Source organism: Indicator indicator, chromosome 33 (assembly GCF_027791375.1).
Source record: "Indicator indicator isolate 239-I01 chromosome 33, UM_Iind_1.1, whole genome shotgun sequence".
NCBI lineage: Eukaryota > Metazoa > Chordata > Aves > Piciformes > Indicatoridae > Indicator > Indicator indicator.
Window position 1 is genome coordinate 4,510,549 of NC_072042.1, and position 21,013 is coordinate 4,531,561.

The window sequence follows — 21,013 nt, forward strand, 5'->3', positions numbered from 1 at the left end:
GGCTATCAGAGCAGGCTTGGGTATGTCCTAAAGGTCTTTTCCACTATGATTCTGTGTCCCTTTTTCTTCTTGGATGCCTAACTAGTGCTTGACAAAAGCATACCTGCAAGTAGAACATGGTGTAAACAGTGGCAGGCTATAAAGGCAGAGCCAGTAGGAGAAAATAGGACAGTCATGAACTTCAGTGTCTGGTCCAAAAGTGGTTGAGCTTCAATTCTAGACTCCAGTTGTCACATAAGCTTAGCACCTTCCATTATTAATGTGACATTGTCAAGTGAGGCAGTGGAAGGCAGGATCAGTTCAGTGGGGTTTGTGCATTTAAAAAGCAAGGAGAAATGACCTGATTGTGCAGTTCCCAAAGGAAGCAACTTCTGTGGCTGCTGAGATGGAAAACTGGGAGGCTGAAACTCAAAACCTCTTTTTCCTTCTTGGTCTTTAAGGTCATCGAGTCCAGGTCACCACTGAACCACATCCCTCAGCACCACATCTCCACAGCTTTCAAACCTTTCCAGGGATGGGGACTCCAGCACTGCCCTTGAGCAGCCTGTTATGGGGCTTGACAACCCTTTGGCTGAGGAAGCTTTTCCTAGTGTACAAGCTAATAAAATGTGACTTCAGTATTGTATGGGCTGGAGATGTTGTGAGAAGGCTGCCCCGTGGCTTTTCCAGCCTAATCTGTCAATGAAAGGTCCAAGTTTAATGGGATTTGAGTGCATTGTTCAACTGGCACAGACAGGAGTGTCCCTGCACCTGCAGGGCTGGGAATGGTTGCTCTTTATCTGCTGACAAATGCAGTCTCTTCTTATCAACACATCTAACTCTGCCTGCACTGAGGAGAAAGGAAAAAAAAAAAAACCAAAAAACCAAAGCCCAACCTCTGTCCCACTGAGAGGGAGGCAGGAAGGGTTTAGAGGAAATTTTAATAAAGCTGTAGCAGATTTCTTTGGGGGATTTGCAATGCAGCATTAGCAAGCTTCAATTGCATTAGCTCTTCTTCTGTTGCATTGAATTAGTGTTTGTTTTCTCCTGAATAGAATAAATATAATCATGGTTATTACCTTTTTTTTTTTTTTTTTCTTTTTTAATAGGACTTGGAGCCAAGTGCTATCTCCACAGTGAAAGTATTGTGGTAACTAATTTCACGTTGTAAAACACACCCAGTCCAGCAATATGGACTCCTTTGACAGGCTGGGGGCAGAGTGGGTAGAGAGTAGCTCTAAAGAAAAAAAAATTGGGGGCTGTTTGGTTGATGAGAAGCTCCCCAGGAGCCAGCTGTGTCCTCATGCAGGCCAGCAGGCAGCTGTGTGCTGAGCTGCAGCCAGAGGAGTGTGGGCAGCAGGGCAAGAGAAAGGATTCTGCCCCTTGGCTCTGCTCTGCTCAGACCTCACCTCCAATCCTGCCTCCAGTTCTGGTGCCCCCAGACACAGAGCTGTTGGAGTGAGACCAGAGGAGGGACACAAAGATGAGACAAGGGCTGGAGCAGCTCTGCTGTGAGGATAGGCTGAGGGAGCTGGGGGTGTTCAGCTTGGAGAGGAGAAGACTCCAGGGGAGACCTTGGAGCTGCCTTCCAATTCCTGAAGGGATCCTACAAGAAGGCTGCAGAGGGACTTTTTGTAAGGCTGTCTAGAGCCAGACCAAGGGGGAATGGTTTGAAACTGAGAGAGAGTAGGGTTAGACTGGAGCTGAGGAAGAAGTTCTTCAGTAGGAGGGTGGTGAGACTCTGGAATAGGCTGCCCAGGAAGGTTGTGATACCTCCTCCCTAGATGCCAGGTTGGATAAGGCCTTGAGCAACCTGGGCTGGTGGGAAGTGTCCCTGCCCATGGCAGGGGGGTTGGAATTAGATGATCTTTAAGGTCCCTTCCAACCCAACCCATTCTAGGATTCGGTGATTTGCTTTATGCTGGGGATATGTCAGTTAAAAAATGAAGAATTAAAAACTTCACTGGAAAGGTTCCTGCTGGGGGGGAAAAGAAAACAATTTATTGATTTGGTCTCAGCCAGCAAATTTATCTGGGAGCAGGCAGTAATTAAAGTTGATGGCAACGAGTGAAGTTTTGCTGCTGCATGGAAACACTTTCATCTTTCCATGGAATGCAAAAAAAAAAAAAAGTAGGAAAGAAAAGGAAAAGGAGCAAGCAAGCTGTGAGTGATGAATTAATCAGGTCTCCCTTCCAGCACCAGCTTCTGGAAGGAGTAAAAGCAAGTATCACTACGACTGGAAGGCTCTGGGAGTAATTTGTTGCTCTTAGAACTAGAGCTGAATCTTGCTGTTAAAATATCAGTGCAGCTCTGTTGAGAGAAGACAAGAAGGTGGCAGAGGGTTTGAGGCCAAAAGTGCTGTGACCTAGATAGATCAGGAGAGAGATTTGCCCTTAAGCTGCATCCAGGAACTGAGGCTGAGGTGAAGGCTGAATCAGAAGGATCCTTTCATTTCAAGTTCTCCAGTGCTGAGTCAGTAGTGGTGACATTTGCTGGGCTGGATTGATCTGGGGCAAACCACTCAGTTGTTCCCAAGGAGCTGGGCTGGTGTCACCAGCTGCATTGGACATGCCAAGAGGTTTTCCATACTTCCATTCCCATTCCCTTTGGAAAAGGAGGAGAGCAGCCGCCTCTCATGCAGAAAACAACCTCTGGGGCTAAGCTGAGCCCCACTGTGGGCCTTACAGACTGATGAAGGAAAGGACTTTGAAGCCTTGAAGGGGGGATGTACTTTGTCTGGTGACAGAACACAAGCCTGACTGGTCCAAGAAGTTCTTCCTCATTGCTTACAGATTGGTTTCTTTTGGTGACTTTTTCTTTGTAGTCAGCAGTCCCTGAGGATTTAGATCATAGAATTGTTTTGGTAGGAAAAGCCCTCTAAGACCATCAACCTAACACCACCCTGGCCATGAAACCACATCCTGAAGTGCCATGGCCAGGGGGTTCTCAAACACTTCCAGGGATGGGGACTCCACAGCATCCCTGGGCAGCCTGTCCCAGTGCCTGACCACTCTTGCAGCAAAGAAATTGTTCCTCATCTCCAACCTATCCTTCCCCTGGCACAATTTCAGGCCAGATGCCAGCAGCCTGACACTTGGGGTGACTTGGGATGCTTCTCCCAACAGCTCCTCTGCTTCTGAAACAGGCTTTAAGATGCAGCTGTGTCCTTGCCATGCCTGCAGCAGTGAGTGAGCAACAATAACTTGATCTAATTATTCCTTTTTCCTTGTAAAAAGTCCATTGTGATGGGGATGTCTCCTGTGACTGCCAAATGAGGTCTAGAGGTGCTTAAGTATACTTTGTTTAAGAGAGCAGACATGCTCAAATAAGATGTTCAGAATTAATGGTACAGCTCTCATGGTAATTGGAGGAGAGGTTTGGATGAAAAGTTAAAAATACAGGTGAAGTGAATAATAACACCCAGAGATATGAAGAGCTGCTGCAATATGTCCCCTAGTTGTACTGAAAGGAAAATTAATCTCTTGAATAGTCAGGAGGCTTCAGGGTAATAAAGACTGGGAGGAAATAGAAGGCTCTGTGGAGGCTGAGGTGAGGTAGAGCTGCAAAGGAGTTCTAGGGGGGCCTGGGCTTGGGCTGGTGCCAGTTGTGTACCCTGACTGATGGGGGTTAAACTGAGCACCTGCAGCCCCTAACTGAAGTGCTTGGTTTGTGTTTGCTTCTTGTTCTGCAGAGGCTCCAGGAGTGAAGCATAGAATTGTGTTGTGGTGAGGTTAGAAGGAACCTCTGGGGGTTCATAGAATGGTTTGGGTTGGAAGGGACATTAAGGATCATCCAGTTCTACCTTGCCTGGTGTTGGCAGGGACACCTTCCACTGGTGTCTCCAGGTTGCTCAAGGCTTCTAGTGTGAGGTGTCCCTGCCCATGGCAGGGGGGTTGGAACTGGATGATCCTTGTGGTCCCTTCCAACCCTGACTGATTCTATGGTTCATCCCATGTGGGCTCATGGAAGGTAATGTTTGACTACAGCCTGATTCTGGACAACACAGAGGCACATCTGTACCTCCAAGTTCATCCTTAAATCCATTACCTGAAAGTAAGGCACTTCAGGTGGAGAAGGAAGAAGTTCTTTGCTATGGGGGTTGTGGAACAGGTTGCCCAAGGAGGTGGTAGAGGCCTCATCTCTGGAGAAATTCAAGGTCAGGCTTGATGGGGCTCTGAGCAACCTGATCTAGTTGGGGATGTCCTTATTTAGTGTTGGTCTAGATGACCTCTGGAGGCTCCTTCCAGCCCAATGCATTCTATGGTTGTTCCCTTCAGCTGAGAGCTTCAATCCATCCTCTGTTTCAGCTGCTTTGTCTGCCATCCATACCAGGAACCCCATTGTGCTGGGTTCTGCTGGGAGTCAAGGTGGTTACAACTGCATCACCAGCCTGCAAACCTCTTCCCACTCTTCTCATGCTTCTAGCTCACTTTTTGTTGTTTTATTGGTTTATATTTCCCCCCCCTCTCTTTTCTTCCTCTCCATGTGGAAGTAAATTAAAGCAGGAATTGGGATTGTAAATAGATAATGGTGCATGAATGCAGATTAATCAGTGCCATCCATGTACAGTAATACTAATTGTGCCAAGGGAAGAATGAGTGAATGGTATAAATATTTAATGCCCCAGCCCAATGTGAAATACAAGAGCAGAAAGAGGAAACAAAGGCAATAATTTAGTTGAGGAAGCCACACTTCAGTGCTTTTACACAAAAGAGGAGTTTTGATACCATTAACCTTTCTGTGTTATGCAATAAAGGAGCTGAAGGAGCTCTGTTTAAGGAGGAGGCTTCAATTTCACTCAGGGAAAGAAAAAAAAAAAAAAAAGGAAAGTATCTTAATGCTGTGGTTAAAAACCATCCTGGAGAGCATTTGGGATCCAATCAGTTCTTTAAGGGATGCATTGCTCCCAGCCCATCTAAACTTGCAGAGGGTGTTCAGGGTAAGGATTTCACAGGGTGGAAGGGACCCCTGGAGATCAGCCAGTCCAAACCTCCTGCTCCTCCAGCAGGGCACCCACAGCAGCCTGCCCCAGGGCCACAATGGCCAGGGGGGGTTGGAAACTCTGCACAGAAGGAGACTCCACAACCTCTCTGGGCAGCTTGCTCCAGGCCTCCAGCACAGAAGCTGGAAGAGGGTTGGAAATGGACATCCAGAGGCTTGCAAAGTTTTCCAGATTGCTAATAGGCTTCATTTTGAATAGAAGAGAAAGAAAAATCTGGAACAGTGCAAACCCAGAGTGGCAGAGGTCCAGAAGTGCAGAGCTTTTATTTCCATGACTCACTGGACAATTAGAAATTCAATCATTCCTTGGGCTGATGCTAGGTGCTGAAAATTCTGAGCACATAATGTAGTCCAAAAGTGTGCTGGGGAAAAAAAAAAAACAAAACAAAACAAAACAAAAAAAAAAAAAAAAAAAAAAAAACCAAACACCAAAACAGGAGCTTCAGCCTCTGTTAATTAGCTCTGTGCATTTCTGAGCCTCTCTAATGTGGCTCCTCCTGTTTCTTGGAGGCAGCAGGACAGCTTTGGCTTTGCAAAAGATAACTCCTCTGACCTTGAGAAGCTGGTGGTGCAGAGGTGGTGTGCTCCCTCTCACCACAGCCAGTGGCCCCTCCAAGAGCTTCTCACAGCCCTCACCTGCTGCTGCTGCTGTGGCTAAGGCTGCTGTGGCACTACCCAAGCTTTGGCAGTGCTAACTGGGGTGGCTAACACCTCCCCTGGGAGGCTTTGGGGTGTTTCTCTGGTTTTCCTGATTGCTGTTGACTGTTGCCTGCTGAGCATCCTTCTCATTTCATCTGGGATTCAGCCACAGCAGCCAGGGCATTTGCATTCAAAGACCAGGCAGCTGCTTCAGTCCAACTGTGTTTATCTGTAATTAAATATTCCATTATCAATTAACCATTAATGCTTCCTATTGCTGCTTTCAAACCTGTTGGAGCCTTCTGGTTGAAAGCCAGTAGAGAACTGCAAGCAAGCAGGATGGTTTCCACTCAATGCCTAACTCTTAGCCAGGCTATTTCTCACCCATCACAACGTTTCTGCCCTCTACCCATCCAGTCTGGTGCTGAGCAATGTGCATTTTGGTGGGAAGGAAACCTTCCTCCTGCAATTGTCCACCTGCAGATTCAGTGGTGGCAGCTGGGGAGGATGGATTTGAAGCTCAGGATGCTCATTTTCAGGCTGTGCAAGGTAGAGGAGAAGGTCCAGCTCTGGGATTAAAGCACATTCCCACCTTCAGCACTGGAGAAGGGGTGGTTGGGTTTTCTCTCCATGAGATGCTCTTCAAGTGTAGCTTCCCAGCTGCTGTGAACCTACAGGCTCAGTCTTCTTTTTTCCATTCCATTCCCTCCTTGGGGTATATGGGCTTGGAGCTCAGAGCAGCTGAAGAGCCTGCAGTTCTCTCTCCCCAATCAATGAAGCTAACCACAAGTAAAACCTTCCTTCACCTGAACTAATTCTGTTCTATTCACTGGCATCAAGTTTGAATCCCAGCTCCAACCCCCATGCCTCCACATGTTTCATGCTGTGTTTCCATGTGCTTGTCCCAGGGATTTTGGGAGGATTCCTGATGCTTGGCCAAGGTGCTCTGCTGCTGGGATGCTTTGATTTAGCCTGGGAGGCATGGAAAAGGAAGCAGCTTCCTTCTTGCCACCTTTGTTGATGTGTCTTAGCTGTTCCTTCAGTGCAAAAATCTGAGCTGGGTGCTGATGACCAGCAGGACCTGGGATCTAAAGCAGCTCCAGTCACAACCTGCTGTTAACAAAGAGCTGCTGAACTGCAGTAATAAAAGGGAGAGGAAGATAAAAGGGTGGAAAATGGAGTCTGTGAGCCTAGAGCCCTGGAGAACACAGGCTTGTGGTGTGCTGAGGGTTTGAGCAGTGGTGTGTGTGGAATGAGGACCTGAGAGTGACTTCTTGGCTGATTTAGTCCTCTCAAAAAGCTGTCAGTGCCTGACATATGGTGCTGATGAAAGTGTCCATGCAGGAAATTCAGGGAATCATTTTCCTTCACCCTAAATCTTCTGCATTTCTTTAGAGCAGGGCAAAGCCCTGTGGTTAAGATTGATTCTCTCCCTCTGCTCCTGCTTGTGCCTCCAGTAATTATTCATGCCATTGCAAAGGTAGCAAGAAGTGCAATCCATTAATTTTATCTAATTGATTTTCAAAGTGTTGATTCACTCAGCTGGCAGAATCCTCCTGCTTCATGTATGTGGGATCTGGGGAAGTCAACAGAGGACAACTCAGGTACCTAAACCAAAGTGTGTGTGGAAGTAGATTACTGAATCCACTCCTCCAAAGGATATGCAGATTAAAAAATAATGAAACAGGGGTGGGCAGGAGAGTGAAATTCTGCCTCATTCAGGCAGGTTGACTTTATTGTTCTCTCCTTTTTCTATCAGGCAATTGAATTACTCAGCTCCACAGTTATGAAAGTGAAATCTGGCACTGCATACCTAAAGATTATTTATGAGAAGTTTGACTATTGATTCAGAATGAATAATGAAATAGACTTTGAGGTAAAGGGGTGGGGGGAGAAGATTAAGTTCAAGCACGTTGTCATAACAACCAGATGTAGTCACTGGCTCAGAATTAGTTTTAGGCATCCCCATGTTTGATCCTGGCCCAAAATATGTTTGTTTGAACTAGGAGAGGAGAGGGAGAGGAGAGGGAGAGGAGAGGAGAGGGAGAGGAGAGGACAGGGAGAGGGGAGGGGAGGGGAGAGGAGAGGAGAGAGGAGAGGAGAGGGGAGGGGAGGGGAGGGGAGAGGAGAGGAGGGGAGGGGAGAGGAGAGGAGAGGAGAGGAGGGGAGAGGAGAGGTGAGGAGAGGAGAGGAGAGGAGAGGAGAGGGGAGGAGAGGAGAGGAGAGGGGAGGAGAGGAGAGGAGAGGAGAGGAGAGGAGAGGAGAGGAGAGGAGAGGAGAGGAGAGGAGAGGAGAGGAGAGGAGAGGAGAGGAGAGGAGAGGAGAGGAGAGGAGAGGAGAGGAGTTAATTTCAGCTGAAGTTGGTTCAGCTGTCTTTGAGCTCTCCAAGGAGGGTGGCAAGTTGAGCTGTAGAATCCATTGGACACCTCGTGTTTCAAAAAGGGCTGCAAAAATGGGGAGGGAAAATGATCAATAAATGAATGCTAAGGAGCAGCAACCTTCAAGAACTCTCTAAAGAGTGTTTTCAGCCATGCTTCAGAATCCTGCAGGATCCAGCCATGGAGGGCTTAGTCTGTACTGTAGGTGGCAGAGATGCATTAGTTATGCAGAGTAATCATTTCTGCTCCCATTAATGAGTGGAGCCAGGGGTGCATTCCAGTTCATCCACCATTAGTAAATACACTGCCAAGTCCCAGCCTGGCTCCTGCTGTTTGCTTAGGAAAAGGTAAGTTCAGCTTTGGAGGTGATAGTTGAGCAAAGGGCTTCTAAGATATTTTCTGGGCTCTCAGTTCTGCTGGTGGAAATGTGTGGTGAGATGCTACTCTGCTCTGGTGAGAACTCACCTGCAGGGCTGTGTTCAGCCATGGGGTCCCCAGCATAAGAGAGACATGGACCTGATGGAGTAGCATGAGAAGAAGCCACAAAGATGATCAGAGAGTGGGAGAACCTCTGCTATGAGGACAGACTGAGAGCTGGGGTTGTTCAGCCTGGAGAAGAGAAGGCTCCAGGGAGACCTTAGAGCATCCTTCTAGTACCTGAAGGGGGCTACAGGAAGGCTGGGGAAGGACTGTTTAGAAGGGCCTGTGGGGATAGGACAAGGATCAATGGTTTGAAACTGGAGCAGGGCAGATTTAGGTTGGACAGCAGGAGGAAGTTCTGCACAGTGAGAGTGGTGAGACACTGGAACAGGCTGCCCAGGAGACAGTCAAGATCAGACCTGATGTGGCTGGGAGCAACCTGCTCTAGCTGAAGATGTCCCTGCTGCCTGCAGGGGGGTTGGACAAGATGCCCTTTGAGGGCCCCTTCCAACCCCATGCATTCTGTGATCCTTTTGCCTGGAAAAGATTTGCAGGGTCCTCTTACCTTCATCTTAAATAAGCAGAGGGAGTGGAATACTGATGGCTGTTAAATAAGTCTGGGATTAAAACCAATCCAAGGAGTTTTCATTAGCAATAAGAGGATTCCATAGCAGCTTTGGTCATGGCAGTGGTGTTGCTCTTGCCATGGTTAGTGTCACCTTCATGTAGCTCAATTCAGGAGTGCCTTGACTTAGGTAGACACAGTTCCAGACCAAGACCTGGAACTCCTGAGTCTCCTGGGTTCTCCTGTGAGAACCCAGCCAAGAGTGATGATCTGGAGTTTAATAAAGCAAACGGCACAAAGCTTTTTAAAACAGGGGGAAACAAAAAAAGAAAGAAAGGTACAGAGAGGTAGGAAAGGAACAGTTGCTGAAAGACTGCTAATGGGCTGTGGAGCTTTCCAGCTGATGCTTGATGGCTGTAATCTCCTCCAGGTTGGGACAGATCATAAATCACTGCTTCTTGCTGGCTATTTCCAGTAAAAGAAAATCATTCTTGCAATCCTTTGACTTCCTCATGCTTCTTTCTTCAGCTTTTTATAGTGGGGTTAACCAAATATGAAGACAGGAGCTGCCTGAGAGTCCAGCTCAGCTTGCATGCCTCAGATGTAGTGAGTCTCCTGAGATGATTTTGATGTCACTTCTAGGTGACACCAATAAGACACTAAAAGTGACAGAGCTGTGTGCCTTTGTTGCTCTGGGGAAACATGGCTCAGAGATGGTAGTCTGGAGAGGAGGGAGAAATTCTTTCCAGTAAGGGCGAGGAGACACTGGCACAGGTTGCTCAGGGAGGTTGTGGATGTTCCCTCCCTGGAGGTGCTCAAGGCCAGGCTGGATGAGGCTTTGAGCAAGCTGGGCTGGTGGGAGGTGTCCCTGCCCATGGCAGGAGGTTTGGAATTGGGTGAGCTTTAAAATCCTTCCCAACCCAAACCACTCTGTGAATCTATGAACCTGTGTTCTATGCTTTCCACTCATTCTTCATGGGAGAGGAGAAGATTGGAGCATTTAGGCTGTCCAGCTGGACCCATCTGTGTCTGGTGTCACCCATCTCAGCCTCCTTCTCCTTTACCTTAGAAGGAAGGAGTGGAACCCCCTGTGCCTGCACATGTGTAACCATCAGGTGGGAAGACAAGCAAAAGAACTGGACACGAGGAGCAAATTCTTTATTATGAGGGTGGTGGAACACTGCAACAGGCTGCACAGGGAGGTGGTGGAGGCATCATCTCTGGAGACATTCAAGGGCAGGCTCAATGGGGCTCTAAGCAACCTGATCCAGTGGGGGATGTCCCTGCTGACTGCAGGGGGTTGACCTTTAAAGGTCCCTTCCAACCCAATGCATTCTATGATGGATGTGTAAAGGCAACCACGGGGTGTACCAGGTTCTGCCTTTGAGCTTATGGCACTGATTCAGGGCTGCCTGTGTTCATGGAGGAGAAGGACCACCTGCAAGGACAGCTTTTTGTGGGCTATCATGCACAGTCCTACTAACACCTGGCTGTTCCTGGTTGGTTTCTTGCAGGTTTACTGGAATGAATTTGCCTGCCCCAGTTATCAGCAGCAAAAATTGGCTGCGGCTTCACTTCACCTCAGATGGCAACCACAGGCAGAAGGGGTTCAGTGCCCAGTACCAAGGTAAGTCCTTACTGCCTGGTCCCACTCCTCACTGTGTCTCTTTGGCCAAGCCTTCCCTACAGCTGACTTCAAGAAAACCTTGGAGGTGTTCAAGGCCAGGTTGGATGAGACCTTGAGCAGCCTGAGCTGGTGGGAGGTGTCCCTGCCCACGGCAGGGGGGTTGGAACTGGATGATTCCTAAGGTCCCTTCCAACCCAAACCAGTCTGTGATCAAAAAGCAGCACAGCCCTGGGCTAAGAGGGGCAAAACCCAAGGGAGAGGGAGTTTCCTTTGCTAAATCTGCAGACTTGCTCTGCTTGTTCCCTGTTCACTTCAACAGTGTTATGGCCTGAATGTGAGCTTCACTTTGTGACTCACCATTGGTATTTAACTTCCTTGCTTTCCCCTAGCATATAAATGACTTTAAATGAGAAGAAAAGAAGGGGGGGGGAAAGGGGGAACAAAAAAAAAAGCCTTTGTTGTGTTTTTTTTTTTCTAGTGTAACACAACTGACTCTATGCAGCTGCTAGCTTTGGATGTGACATTTTCCTTTGCCTCATGATTGCTGCTTTCTATTAAAACACCTGGCTGAGTCATCCCTTTCTCTTAAATAGAAAAGGAAAAATTAATGTTATAATTTGCCCTGATTAGATAAATGTCAAAGGGGGGGTCTCATCTAGCATGCTCCTTGGAAGCTGTTTTGTTAGATGTCATGAATTGAGCTTTGGGGTGTCTGAAAGAGGGACTTAAGGTGTTCTTGAAGTGGCATTGAAGCAGGACCTCTGCCTTGTTGGCAAAGGGGATCTGACACTGGTTCTTCACTGGGCTTTGTGGAGTTTCTCAGCTTCTCTTCATCTGTTGGGAAGGCTTTTGGTGCTAAAATAGAAAAGAAAAGAATAAACAAAGCAGGGAAAACCCAGGGACAAAGGCAAGGTGTTTGCAGTCAGTGCAGCTTGTGTCCATAGAACATGAAAGATGCCAATTCAGCTTCCAAAAAACCACTGTAACCCTTTTCAAAGGAACATGATCTTCTCTGAACATAAATATTTCAATGGGGATAAATAAATAAATGCCTACAAAACAGAATATGTGATGCCAGATAAAGCAGGGCAAGGAAAAAGTGTTACACAGCAGGGAAGATGTGAGCAGACCCCAGGACTCAGAGCCACAGATTGCATCAGGTTGGAAGGGACCCTCAAAGGGCATCTTGGCCAACCCCCTCCAAGCAGCAGGGACACCTGCAAGTAAAGCAGGCTGCCCAGGGCCACAGCAAGTCTGATCTTGAATGTCTCCAGGGGCAGGGCCTCAACCACATCCCTAGGCAACCTGTTCCAGTGTCTCACTGCTCTCATTGTGCAGCACTTCCTCCTGATGTCCAAGCCTGCTCCAGCCAAACCATTGCCTCTCATCCTATCCCCTTCTAGACAATCCCTCCCCAGCCTTCCTGTAGGTCCCCTTCAGATACTAAGACTGGGATGACTCCCTGGAGATGTGCATTCATCACTTCTCAGCATGCTGTGCCCTTTCAGACAGTATCTGGCTTTGCTGATAATCTATAAGAAAATCATTTCCCTTCCAGCTTGTTTAAAACTGATCCTTAATTCTAGCAGAACACTTTCTGCCTGCTCCCTTTCAGCTCCTTCTAATCCATGGCCTAGTTTGGGAATCTCTTTATGAATCTAAAAGCAAGGTTAGATACCATCAGCCTGTTCACAGGTTTTCTTTATGTTGAATCCAGCAAATTCATTCCCTTCCAGGGGGAGTTAAAGTGTTTTGCAGTTTCCTGTTCCTTTTTATGTCAGATGAATCTTACATTCTTGCAAGCACTTTTTTTTTTTTCCCCCCCACACCAAGCTCTGTAAAAGCAAATAAAAGGGGCAGCAGAGAAATCAGTGCATGGATCCTTTTTGTCTTCCTCCTGCTTTGGAGGGGTCCCTGCTGCCTGCAGGGGGGTTGCCCTTTGAGAGTCCTTTCCGACCTGATGCAATCTGTGACTCTGAATCCCCTCTCATCCCCATCTCAGCACAGTGATGAGGTGCTGCAAAAGAAGGGAATGAAGAAGCTGCTGCACTGAAAATGCTGCTAAACAGATGTAAATAATGCTCTGGCTGGTGCCATCCATCTCTCCATATAGTTTACTGCATAATATTTCTTTTGCTGCAAGAGTGGTCAGGGACTGGCACAGGCTGCCCAGGATGGTGCTGGAGTCCCCATCCCCATCAAGAAACCTGTGGCCATGGTTTAGTGGTCATGGTGGGGTTGGGTTGGTGGTTGGACTTGGGTAACCTTAGAGATCTTTTCCCCACTGTAATGATTCTCTGCTTCTGTTATAGCACGTTCCCCATCCTCTGGTTCTTTTAAAGCTCTCCCCCAGCCAAGCATTGCAGAGGTTCATGGCTGAGAGGCTTTATTTATTTATTTATTTGTTGGTTTGCTTCTGTATTGCTGAGATGCCATTTTCCAAATTAAAAATGAATAAATGCCTCCTTAAACTCTCATTTAGAGCAACATGAGATGGATTAAAAGGAACACCTCCAACTGCCTTGCTTTGCTGGAAAAGCTTTGTAATGCCATCTCTCAAATCTGACAGGACACTGAGTATTCCATTAGATCTCTCAGCTACGTGTGAAGAGCAAAACCCTTCAGAGAAACAGAGGAATTTCTGCTCATCCAATTATCCTGACACAGTCCCTTTGTTGCTCTGTTCTACAGGCAGACTTACAAACAAAACAGATTTCATTCCACCAGATTTTCGAGGGCACAGAGTAGGAGGATTGTTATTTAGTTATTATCTTGCCTTTCTCTCTCTCTCTCTCGTGCGTGTGTGTGTGTAAAAAGAGTAAGTGATATCATATTCTGACTTGTTCTAATCTAAATTGAGTCATTTATAAAGCTTGACTTTCATCAGGATGTCTCCATGTCACAAACAAAATGAAGGATTAAGAGGGGAGTGAGCAGTGATCTCTCTTTATCAATTATTGTTGAAAGAGACATGATGCAATTAGGGCAAGGAGCACTTGCTGCCTAATGCAGTTTGGGCTCTGCATTTTAGGATTGGTCCTCAGTAATGAATGTCTGGGTTCTGCTGCTTGTTTTCATTACTGGTGGGTGGTTTGGAGCCAGGCTTGCCATTAGTCACCAGTTTGGAGTGGGGTTGTGTTCTGGGAGGCAAGAAGGGAGAAGCTTTGTTATTTGGAGCAATGTTTTAAACCTCTGCAGCTCTTTGCTCAGCCCGGATGTGGTGAAGCCATGACCTCTCCATGCCTATTGCTTTCTGATGGGCATTAGGATGCTCAGCAGCCCTGTGAAATCAATACAGGCTGCTGGAGGTTGTGTGCTGACCCTCCCAGGGATGCAGCATCCCATCACAGAGTCATTGTAGTTGGAAAAGACCTCTAGATCATCCAGTCCCACCAGCAACCCAGCACCACCATGGCCACTAAACCATGTCCCACAGTGCCATGGCCACAGGTTTCTTGGACACCTCCAGGGATGGGGACTCCACCACCTCCCTGGCAGCCTCTTCCAATGCCTGACCACTCTTGCAGCAAATATTTTTTTTTCTAATCCCTAACCCTAAACCTCCCCTGGTGCAACTTGAAGCGTTTCCTCTCCTTTTGCCACCTGACATTAGGGAGCAGAGCCCAACCCCAGCTGGCTCCAGCCTCCTTTCAGGGAGCTGTAGAGAGCCAGAAGGTCTCTCCTCAGCCTCCTTTGCTCCAGGTTGAACAGCCTCAGCTGCTCCTCCCCAGCCCTGTTCTCCAGACCCATCCCCAGCTTCATTGCCCTTCTCTGGACCTGCTCCATGCCTCAATGTCCTTCTTGGAGTGAGGATGCATGGATGGTGTCACCATCAACACTCCATGTGCAGGGCATGTGGTGGTGGTGGCTGGAAAGTTTTTCTTGCCCTTTAAGGCTGCAGGCTTCCTTCAGGATGCAGGAAGCAAGCAGCAGTCCTCTGCTTTTCTCTGGGTATGTGACTAGGAGGAAAAAAAAAATTAAAAAAAAAAAAAGAAAGAAATTGCCTGGTAATTGTGTAAAGGAACTTGGAAGGAAGTTGTGGAGGATATAAAAATGGAAATGATTTCTTATAAAGCTGCTCTCTCAGCGTTGATGCCCCAAAGCACTTTACAGAGCAGTGAATTAGATCCTGCAAAGTCAGGAGCTGCTGTACACCCTGCAGGAGCTCAGGTTTAGTCTTAGGTACTTGGGCTTGACTCTGTTTTATGGACTGGGAGGGAATTTTGGCTGAGACTCTGAGGTTATCCCTGGCCTTGCTTGGGAAGTGCCAGAGAGTCATTAACTGCAGCATGATGGAGAGAAAGCAGAACAGGACCTTCCCTGTGCTGTGTCCTGATGAAGCTCTGAGTGCTGCACTGCAGCACCAGCAAGAGCCTGGGGAGCCTCTTGGGGCTGCATGGGGATGGAAACCACCCTGGGCAGCACCACCAGCCCCTGACCAAGACCAGGACAGGGTGGTTGTGGCAGTGGGAGTGGGGCAACATCCACAGAGAAAGGGATTTAGGCTTCCTCTGGCAGAGGGATTTGGGCTTCCCCAGGCAGAGGGAATTGATTCTCCCCTCTGGAAGGACTCAATATTCTTAGAGCTCTTTCCCAGCCAAAATAGTTCTATGCTTCTATGTTAAAACCCTTAAGGTCAGGCTACAAACATCCCAGAGGGATCACACCATGACCTGGAGGCTGTTTGGGGGCATTCTGAGACCTGCTGCTTCTCTCCCTGTGCCTCCCCAGCTGGCTTCAAGTGAAGAAACCAAACAAGTGGGTGTGAGGTTTCCTTTGCAGGTGGCACACCAGGAATTATTTTTCCCCTCTGAAAAAAATAAATAAGGCAACCTCCTCCCCCCAGGCAGATGAAAGACCCTAATCCTAGTAAAAGAGACATGAACACCAGCAACTGTTCTTCATGAAGAGTGTTTTAAGCTAAGGCAGACCTGGGTTTGAAGTGCTTTATTTAAAGAGAAAGCAAAAAAAAAAAACAAACCCTCAACCCAAACAGCTGTAACCAAAGGCTGAACAAAAAGCTCCAAGCTAGCAGCCAGCTCAGAAAACCTCCTACCTTAGGTAAGCTTCAAGGAACCACATTTGACATCTCCCTCTCTGAAGCTCCTGCAAACAGATGTTCTAAATAGATTTTTTTGTTTCTAATGATTTTTTTTTCCCCTTAAGCCCCAAGAAAAGCACCTTGGGGGAAAAAAAAAAAAAGCCTTGTTAGTTCTCTGAGTAATTTTTCTTGACAACTTTGTCTTAGAAATGTGCTAATTTAAGGATGAAAGCATGACAAGCTAAAGACCAAGAAAAGAAGAGCAGTTTGCAGGGGAAGATGGACTGGTTGGCTTCCTAGATAAGGGACTGGCTCAGCAGAAACAAAGGCTGCTGGGAAGTGATTTGGACATTCTGCTTTCTTCTGTGGAGTCCTTCTTTAACCACATGAACTTCAAATGTGCCAGGAAAAAAAAATTCTGCTGGCTGGTAGTCAAAATTATCCATAGGTGTGCTGCAGGAAGCTGCTCTCTGGGTCTTTCTCTACTGGTATCATAGAAGCCTAGAATGGCTCAGGTTGGAGTGGACCTCAGAGATCATCTACTGCAACCTCCCTGCTATGGGCAGGGACATCTCTCAACTAGATTCAGCTGCTCAAGGTCTCATCCAGCCTGGCCTTGAACAGCTCCAGGGAGGAGGCAGCCACAACCCCTGCCAGAGTCTCACCACCCTTGTACCGAAGAGCTTCTTCCCAAGCTCTAATCTAACCCTGCTCTCCCTCAGCTTCAAACCATTCCTCCCTTGTCCTGTCTCCAGACACCCTCATGAAAAGTTCCTCTGCAGACATCATCCCTGGAGGTGTTCCAAAACTGAGTAGCACTTTGGGACATTGTTTTAGTGGTCATGGTGGTGCTGGACTGGACAACCTTAGAGGTCCTTGCCAACCTGTATGTCTCTGGGGGTGCTGTCCACCTGTGCCTCTGCTTTCTTTTCAACCCTTACTGCTTCACTAAGCCTTTCCCTTGTCTTTGCTTTCTTTTCAACCTTCTCTCTGCAGTCAAAAAGCAAATTGAGATGAAGTCCAGAGGGGTGAAGCTGATGCCCAGCAAGGACAACAACCAGAAGACATCAGTCTGTAAGTGTTGTGGCTGCTCCTTAATGCTGTCTCTCAAATAATGGTCTCCTTGAACATTCCATTTGGACTTTGCCAGTAATCTCTCAAACTCTGTCACTCTCTGAAGTGTTGCTGCTTCCCTTTTCTACCCTCTGCATTACTGCATCACTTCCAGTGCTCTGGTCACAAGCATTTACTAACTGGTGGAGGTGGGCATGGAGGTGATGGGGGGGATGTGCATTTAATACACACTGTGTGCTTCCTGCTCAGTGACAAGCTGGGGGCCCTGCCTTCTGTCATCTTTTAGCATGGAAAAGGTCAAACTGCAAACAGTTTTGTGCTGGATTAATGTCACTGTTGTAAAATGCAGAGTAGGGATGAGGAGCACCATCCAAAAAAAAGACCTAGCAGAACGTCCACAGAGGCCACCACAGCCTCTGTCTTGTTCTCTTTGCATTTAATTTCATTTTCCCTGCAGAAAAAAAAAAACATCCCAAGAGCTGGAAACTCTGTTTATGTTCTACCTGTTGGTCACTGCTGTGTTTTCCCCTTGCAGGAGGTGCCTCCATAAGGGTTTGTTCATCTTTGCATTAGGTTCCCCTCAAATCAGAAGCAAGGCTCTGAGTTTCTTTCTGCTCTTAAGGGGATTCTAAGCTGAAACAGGAGGGATCTGAATTAACTCCAGTTTGTTTTATATGAATTCAAACAGGAGCAGGATGCAACTGGGTGGGGGGTTTGGTTTTAGTTTTAGGTTTGTTTGGGGGGTTTTTTGGGTTGTTTTTTTGTTTGTTTGTTTGTTTGTTTTTGAGCTAGCTGTTAGAGGAGAAGATAAAATTGCTCATTTTGTTGCCCAGTTGCCAGGGCACAGTTTGGATGTTTTTCACTCATTGGAATTTGGGATGGAATTCTGTTGGAGGACACCAGCAGGTGTGGTTGTGGGCACTGGAGATAAAAGGTGGTGCTGGGAGTGGGCTGTCTGCTGTGCTGGGGAGTGTTGGGGAGGGAGGCTTCACCCTGTGAATGATGTGGCCTTGGTTTGGAGCTGTTAGTTGATCTGAATATTGTGGTATTGAGAACACTCAGAATTCACATTTCTGCTTCCTGGGAATGCTGAGCTGCTTCCCTGCAGCAGTTTTATCCATTGCTAAGGACCATTTCCCCAGGAGCTCTGGGAAGAGGCACTGGAGGGACAGGACCTGAACTCTCCTTTCCAGCCTCTGTCCCAGCAGTGCTCCTCTTCTGAGGATAAAAACTCAGGAAGTTCTTGTTGCCTCTGCCCAGTTTATCCTCACCCACCAGAGAACAGGCTCCAGCCTTCAAACTGTCAATTCAGCATCTTGTGCAGTGCTAATCTTGTCACAGTTGATAAGGCAAAGCAGAGCATGGGAATGCAGCTTAGCCTGGGAGCTATTAAGCTCTCACAATGTAGGTGGTGACAGTGTGGTGGCCCAAATTCTGTTACCAGCATGGTGCTTGCCACCACCCTTGTGCCTCCAGCTCCTTCCACGTGCACTGCTCTCAGCAAGGTCTGGATTGCAAACCCAGATTAACCTCTATCTTGCACAGCCTTCTGCTGCCACACTTCAGTTGCAGTCCATTTCCAACTTCAGAAATGCTGATTCCTGAGCAGAAAGTGGTTCATTTTCAGAATAATGGAGCCTGGAATGGTTTGGGTTTTTTTTTTTTTTTTCCCTTTTCTCTTTGCCTTTTTTATTTATTATTTGCATGGCTAGCCATGCCCCTTCTGCTCTCCAACTTCCATGAGCTTATGAGGCTTCATATGCATCAGAGATAATTATACAGGTGGGACAGGCTGATTAAAGATCTGTGAGGTTTGCTGCTGTTGCTCTTGTTTCATCTGGCTCAGCTCTCAGAAAGTGAGGGAGCAATTCCTGTGTCTCTCAGCTCCTAGCCAGAGCTGGGATATGCTTTATTTCCAAAGACTTTCCTGCCAGCAATGTTTTCTACTGCTCTTTGCCCCTCTCCCCTTGGAGAATCTATGACCACATAAGGCAGCTTGCAGCTGCCAGCTCCTGCAGGTCCTTGCAGAGGTTCTCTGATGTGCTGGATGGACACTGTGGGTAGCTGCCAGATCCAACCTGGGCAGATTAAAGCCTTGGGTGATTCATCTGCCTGCGTGGAGGCAAAATGCAGTCACATAGCAGCTGGTGGTACTATGCCAGAACAGGAATTTATATCAAAAAATGGAATCTGGGGAGGGGGGAAGGTGCTGATTGTGCTTGGTTGCAGTCAAATGTGTTTATTGAAACTGAAATGAAGTGTCTGGTACTGTTCACCATCCCTAAAATCATTTGGATGTCTTGCTTGAGTCGTTTTTTAGAGGCAAAATACTACAGCTCTGGAGAATGAGATATAAAAGATAGGTTTGTATTTTAGATTTTGGGTTTCTGCAGTACATGAATGTGCCTAGCCCAGGTCTGGTACTTTGCTTTCACCAAACAGCACCAAAGTTGCTTTTTGTGACCTTTGCATCAGCCCTCTCTTCAAATGCACTGCTGGCTGCTGCTGGAAGGGGTTGTATGAAGCAGTGCAGGTTGTGTGCGTGTGCAGATTTGTCCAAATCTGTTTTAAATGTACAAATGCAAAGTCACTTTGGAGGCACTGACCAGTTTTAGGCTTCAGCCTAGTGTGTGGAAGCTTCTAGACGTTGAGCATTGCAGCAGGCTTGCTTTCTGCACCAGATGCTGAGGGATGAGTGTTTGTGTGGGGGTCTGTGCTGTACTGCAGCAGCACAAAGTGAGTGGTGAGCAGTGGAGGAGCCAGCCCTGGGTTGCTAGCTGGAGGCAGGACAGCTCTGGAGGTCAAGTCTGTGCTGCAAACAGGCTTTAAGCAAGTCTGTAGATATTTCTGACCTTCTGTACTTCTGAACTATGCTGAGAGAGCAACAGGATGTGAAACACAGGTTCAGAATTCCCCAGCTGGAAGTGGTCTTCTCCAGTGTCAGGACCTCACAGCCTCACAGAACCCTTTTCACACCTGCACATTGCTTGGTGCACGTAGTTAAGGTCTGGATCAGCATCCTGGGGTTCTGGTGATGCTTTGGATGTGGCTGCTGGGTGCTGAAGGACCTTCCTGGATCAGCAAGGCAGTGAGCACCTCGTTGGGGTGAGCACACTGCCAGCAGCTCAGCTCTCCTGCTTTGGGACCTGACTTTTGCAACCCAGTTCCTTGACTGGGTGGTTGCATGGAGGCACTGCAAGGCTCAGTGTGCTGATAGAGACTGACCTTTGCCAAACAACTAATTCCTGCTGCAGTTCTTCCCTCCCCAGCCCATGCCATGGTAAAAACCTCACTGCATTTCTCATGCTGGGAAGCGTTGAGTCTTTGTAAAACCTTTCTGGCTGCTGCTTTGCTTTGTAGTTCATATTTGACATTCCTAAATTCAATAAATAAAACTCATCCCTTGGGAACCCCCTCAGTCAACTTTCTTTATTAGCAGGAGGAGAGACAGAGAGCTAAAGAGGGTTCCCAGTTCTTCTAACAGATGGAGGAAAGGGCTGTGGCAAACAAAGTGACCATAAGGGGCTGCCAACGAGTGCAGGAAGGAAGCTGGAAGAAAACAAGAGGAAGAGAAAGGGGTGCAGGACCAGTTCCATAGTTTGGGGGAGAGTCTCCTTGAGCCTTTAGTGGAGAAGTGGAGCAGCTCATCACAGTTTTGAAGATCTGTTGTTTTCCTGTAGTAACCTTGAAAAAGTCATTTTGGAGTGCTGCAGCCCAGGCATAGCTCATTCAAGCCTTCAGGAAGATGAACACAGCACTGGCAGCAAGTCCTCAGCATAACAAATATGGTTCATAACCTTTGCTTTAGTTGTGTTCACGTGTGTGTGAAAAGGTAGAACAAAAGTTTCTCTCAGTGACCATCTAATCCATCTTCTCCTTTTTTCCTTTGCTCTCTTTTACATTTACAAGTGAAATTCCCCAGCTCTCATGATACGGAGATGCTTCTCCTTCCCCTCTTGCTCTGTTTTTTATCCTCTCTGGTCTCTGGTTTATCTGCACATGTTGTAGAAGGATGAACAAAGTGGTAGCTGACAAGAGAAGAAGTTGGTTTAGACTTCAGCAATGTGATTGATACCTGACCCCCTGCCCTCTGCTGCCTGGGGGTGTTGCTGGGCATCCCCAGCCTTGCTTCCTCCTGAAGCTTTGAGTTGGAGGCTTCAGGGGTGACTGTCATCTGGTATGGGACAACATACATGGGTGTGATACCAGTAAGGTTGGCATAAAGGATGCTGTCTGGGTAGCCTTTTGACCATGGGAGAAAGAACTTGGCATGGGCAGGCAATGTGGGA

The 21,013-nt window shown here is 47.5% G+C and overlaps 1 protein-coding gene across 1 annotated transcript in view; it reads left to right on the forward strand.

Annotated features, from left to right (window-relative positions):
* Nucleotides 1-21,013, forward strand: part of CSMD2 (CUB and Sushi multiple domains 2) — a 352,515-nt gene that overhangs the window by 162,486 nt on the left and 169,016 nt on the right. Inside the window, exons 6-7 of the mRNA XM_054395468.1 lie at nt 10,497-10,609; nt 16,647-16,724. Coding sequence (XP_054251443.1) covers nt 10,497-10,609; nt 16,647-16,724 — 191 coding nt within the window. The remainder of the gene's footprint in view (nt 1-10,496; nt 10,610-16,646; nt 16,725-21,013) is intronic.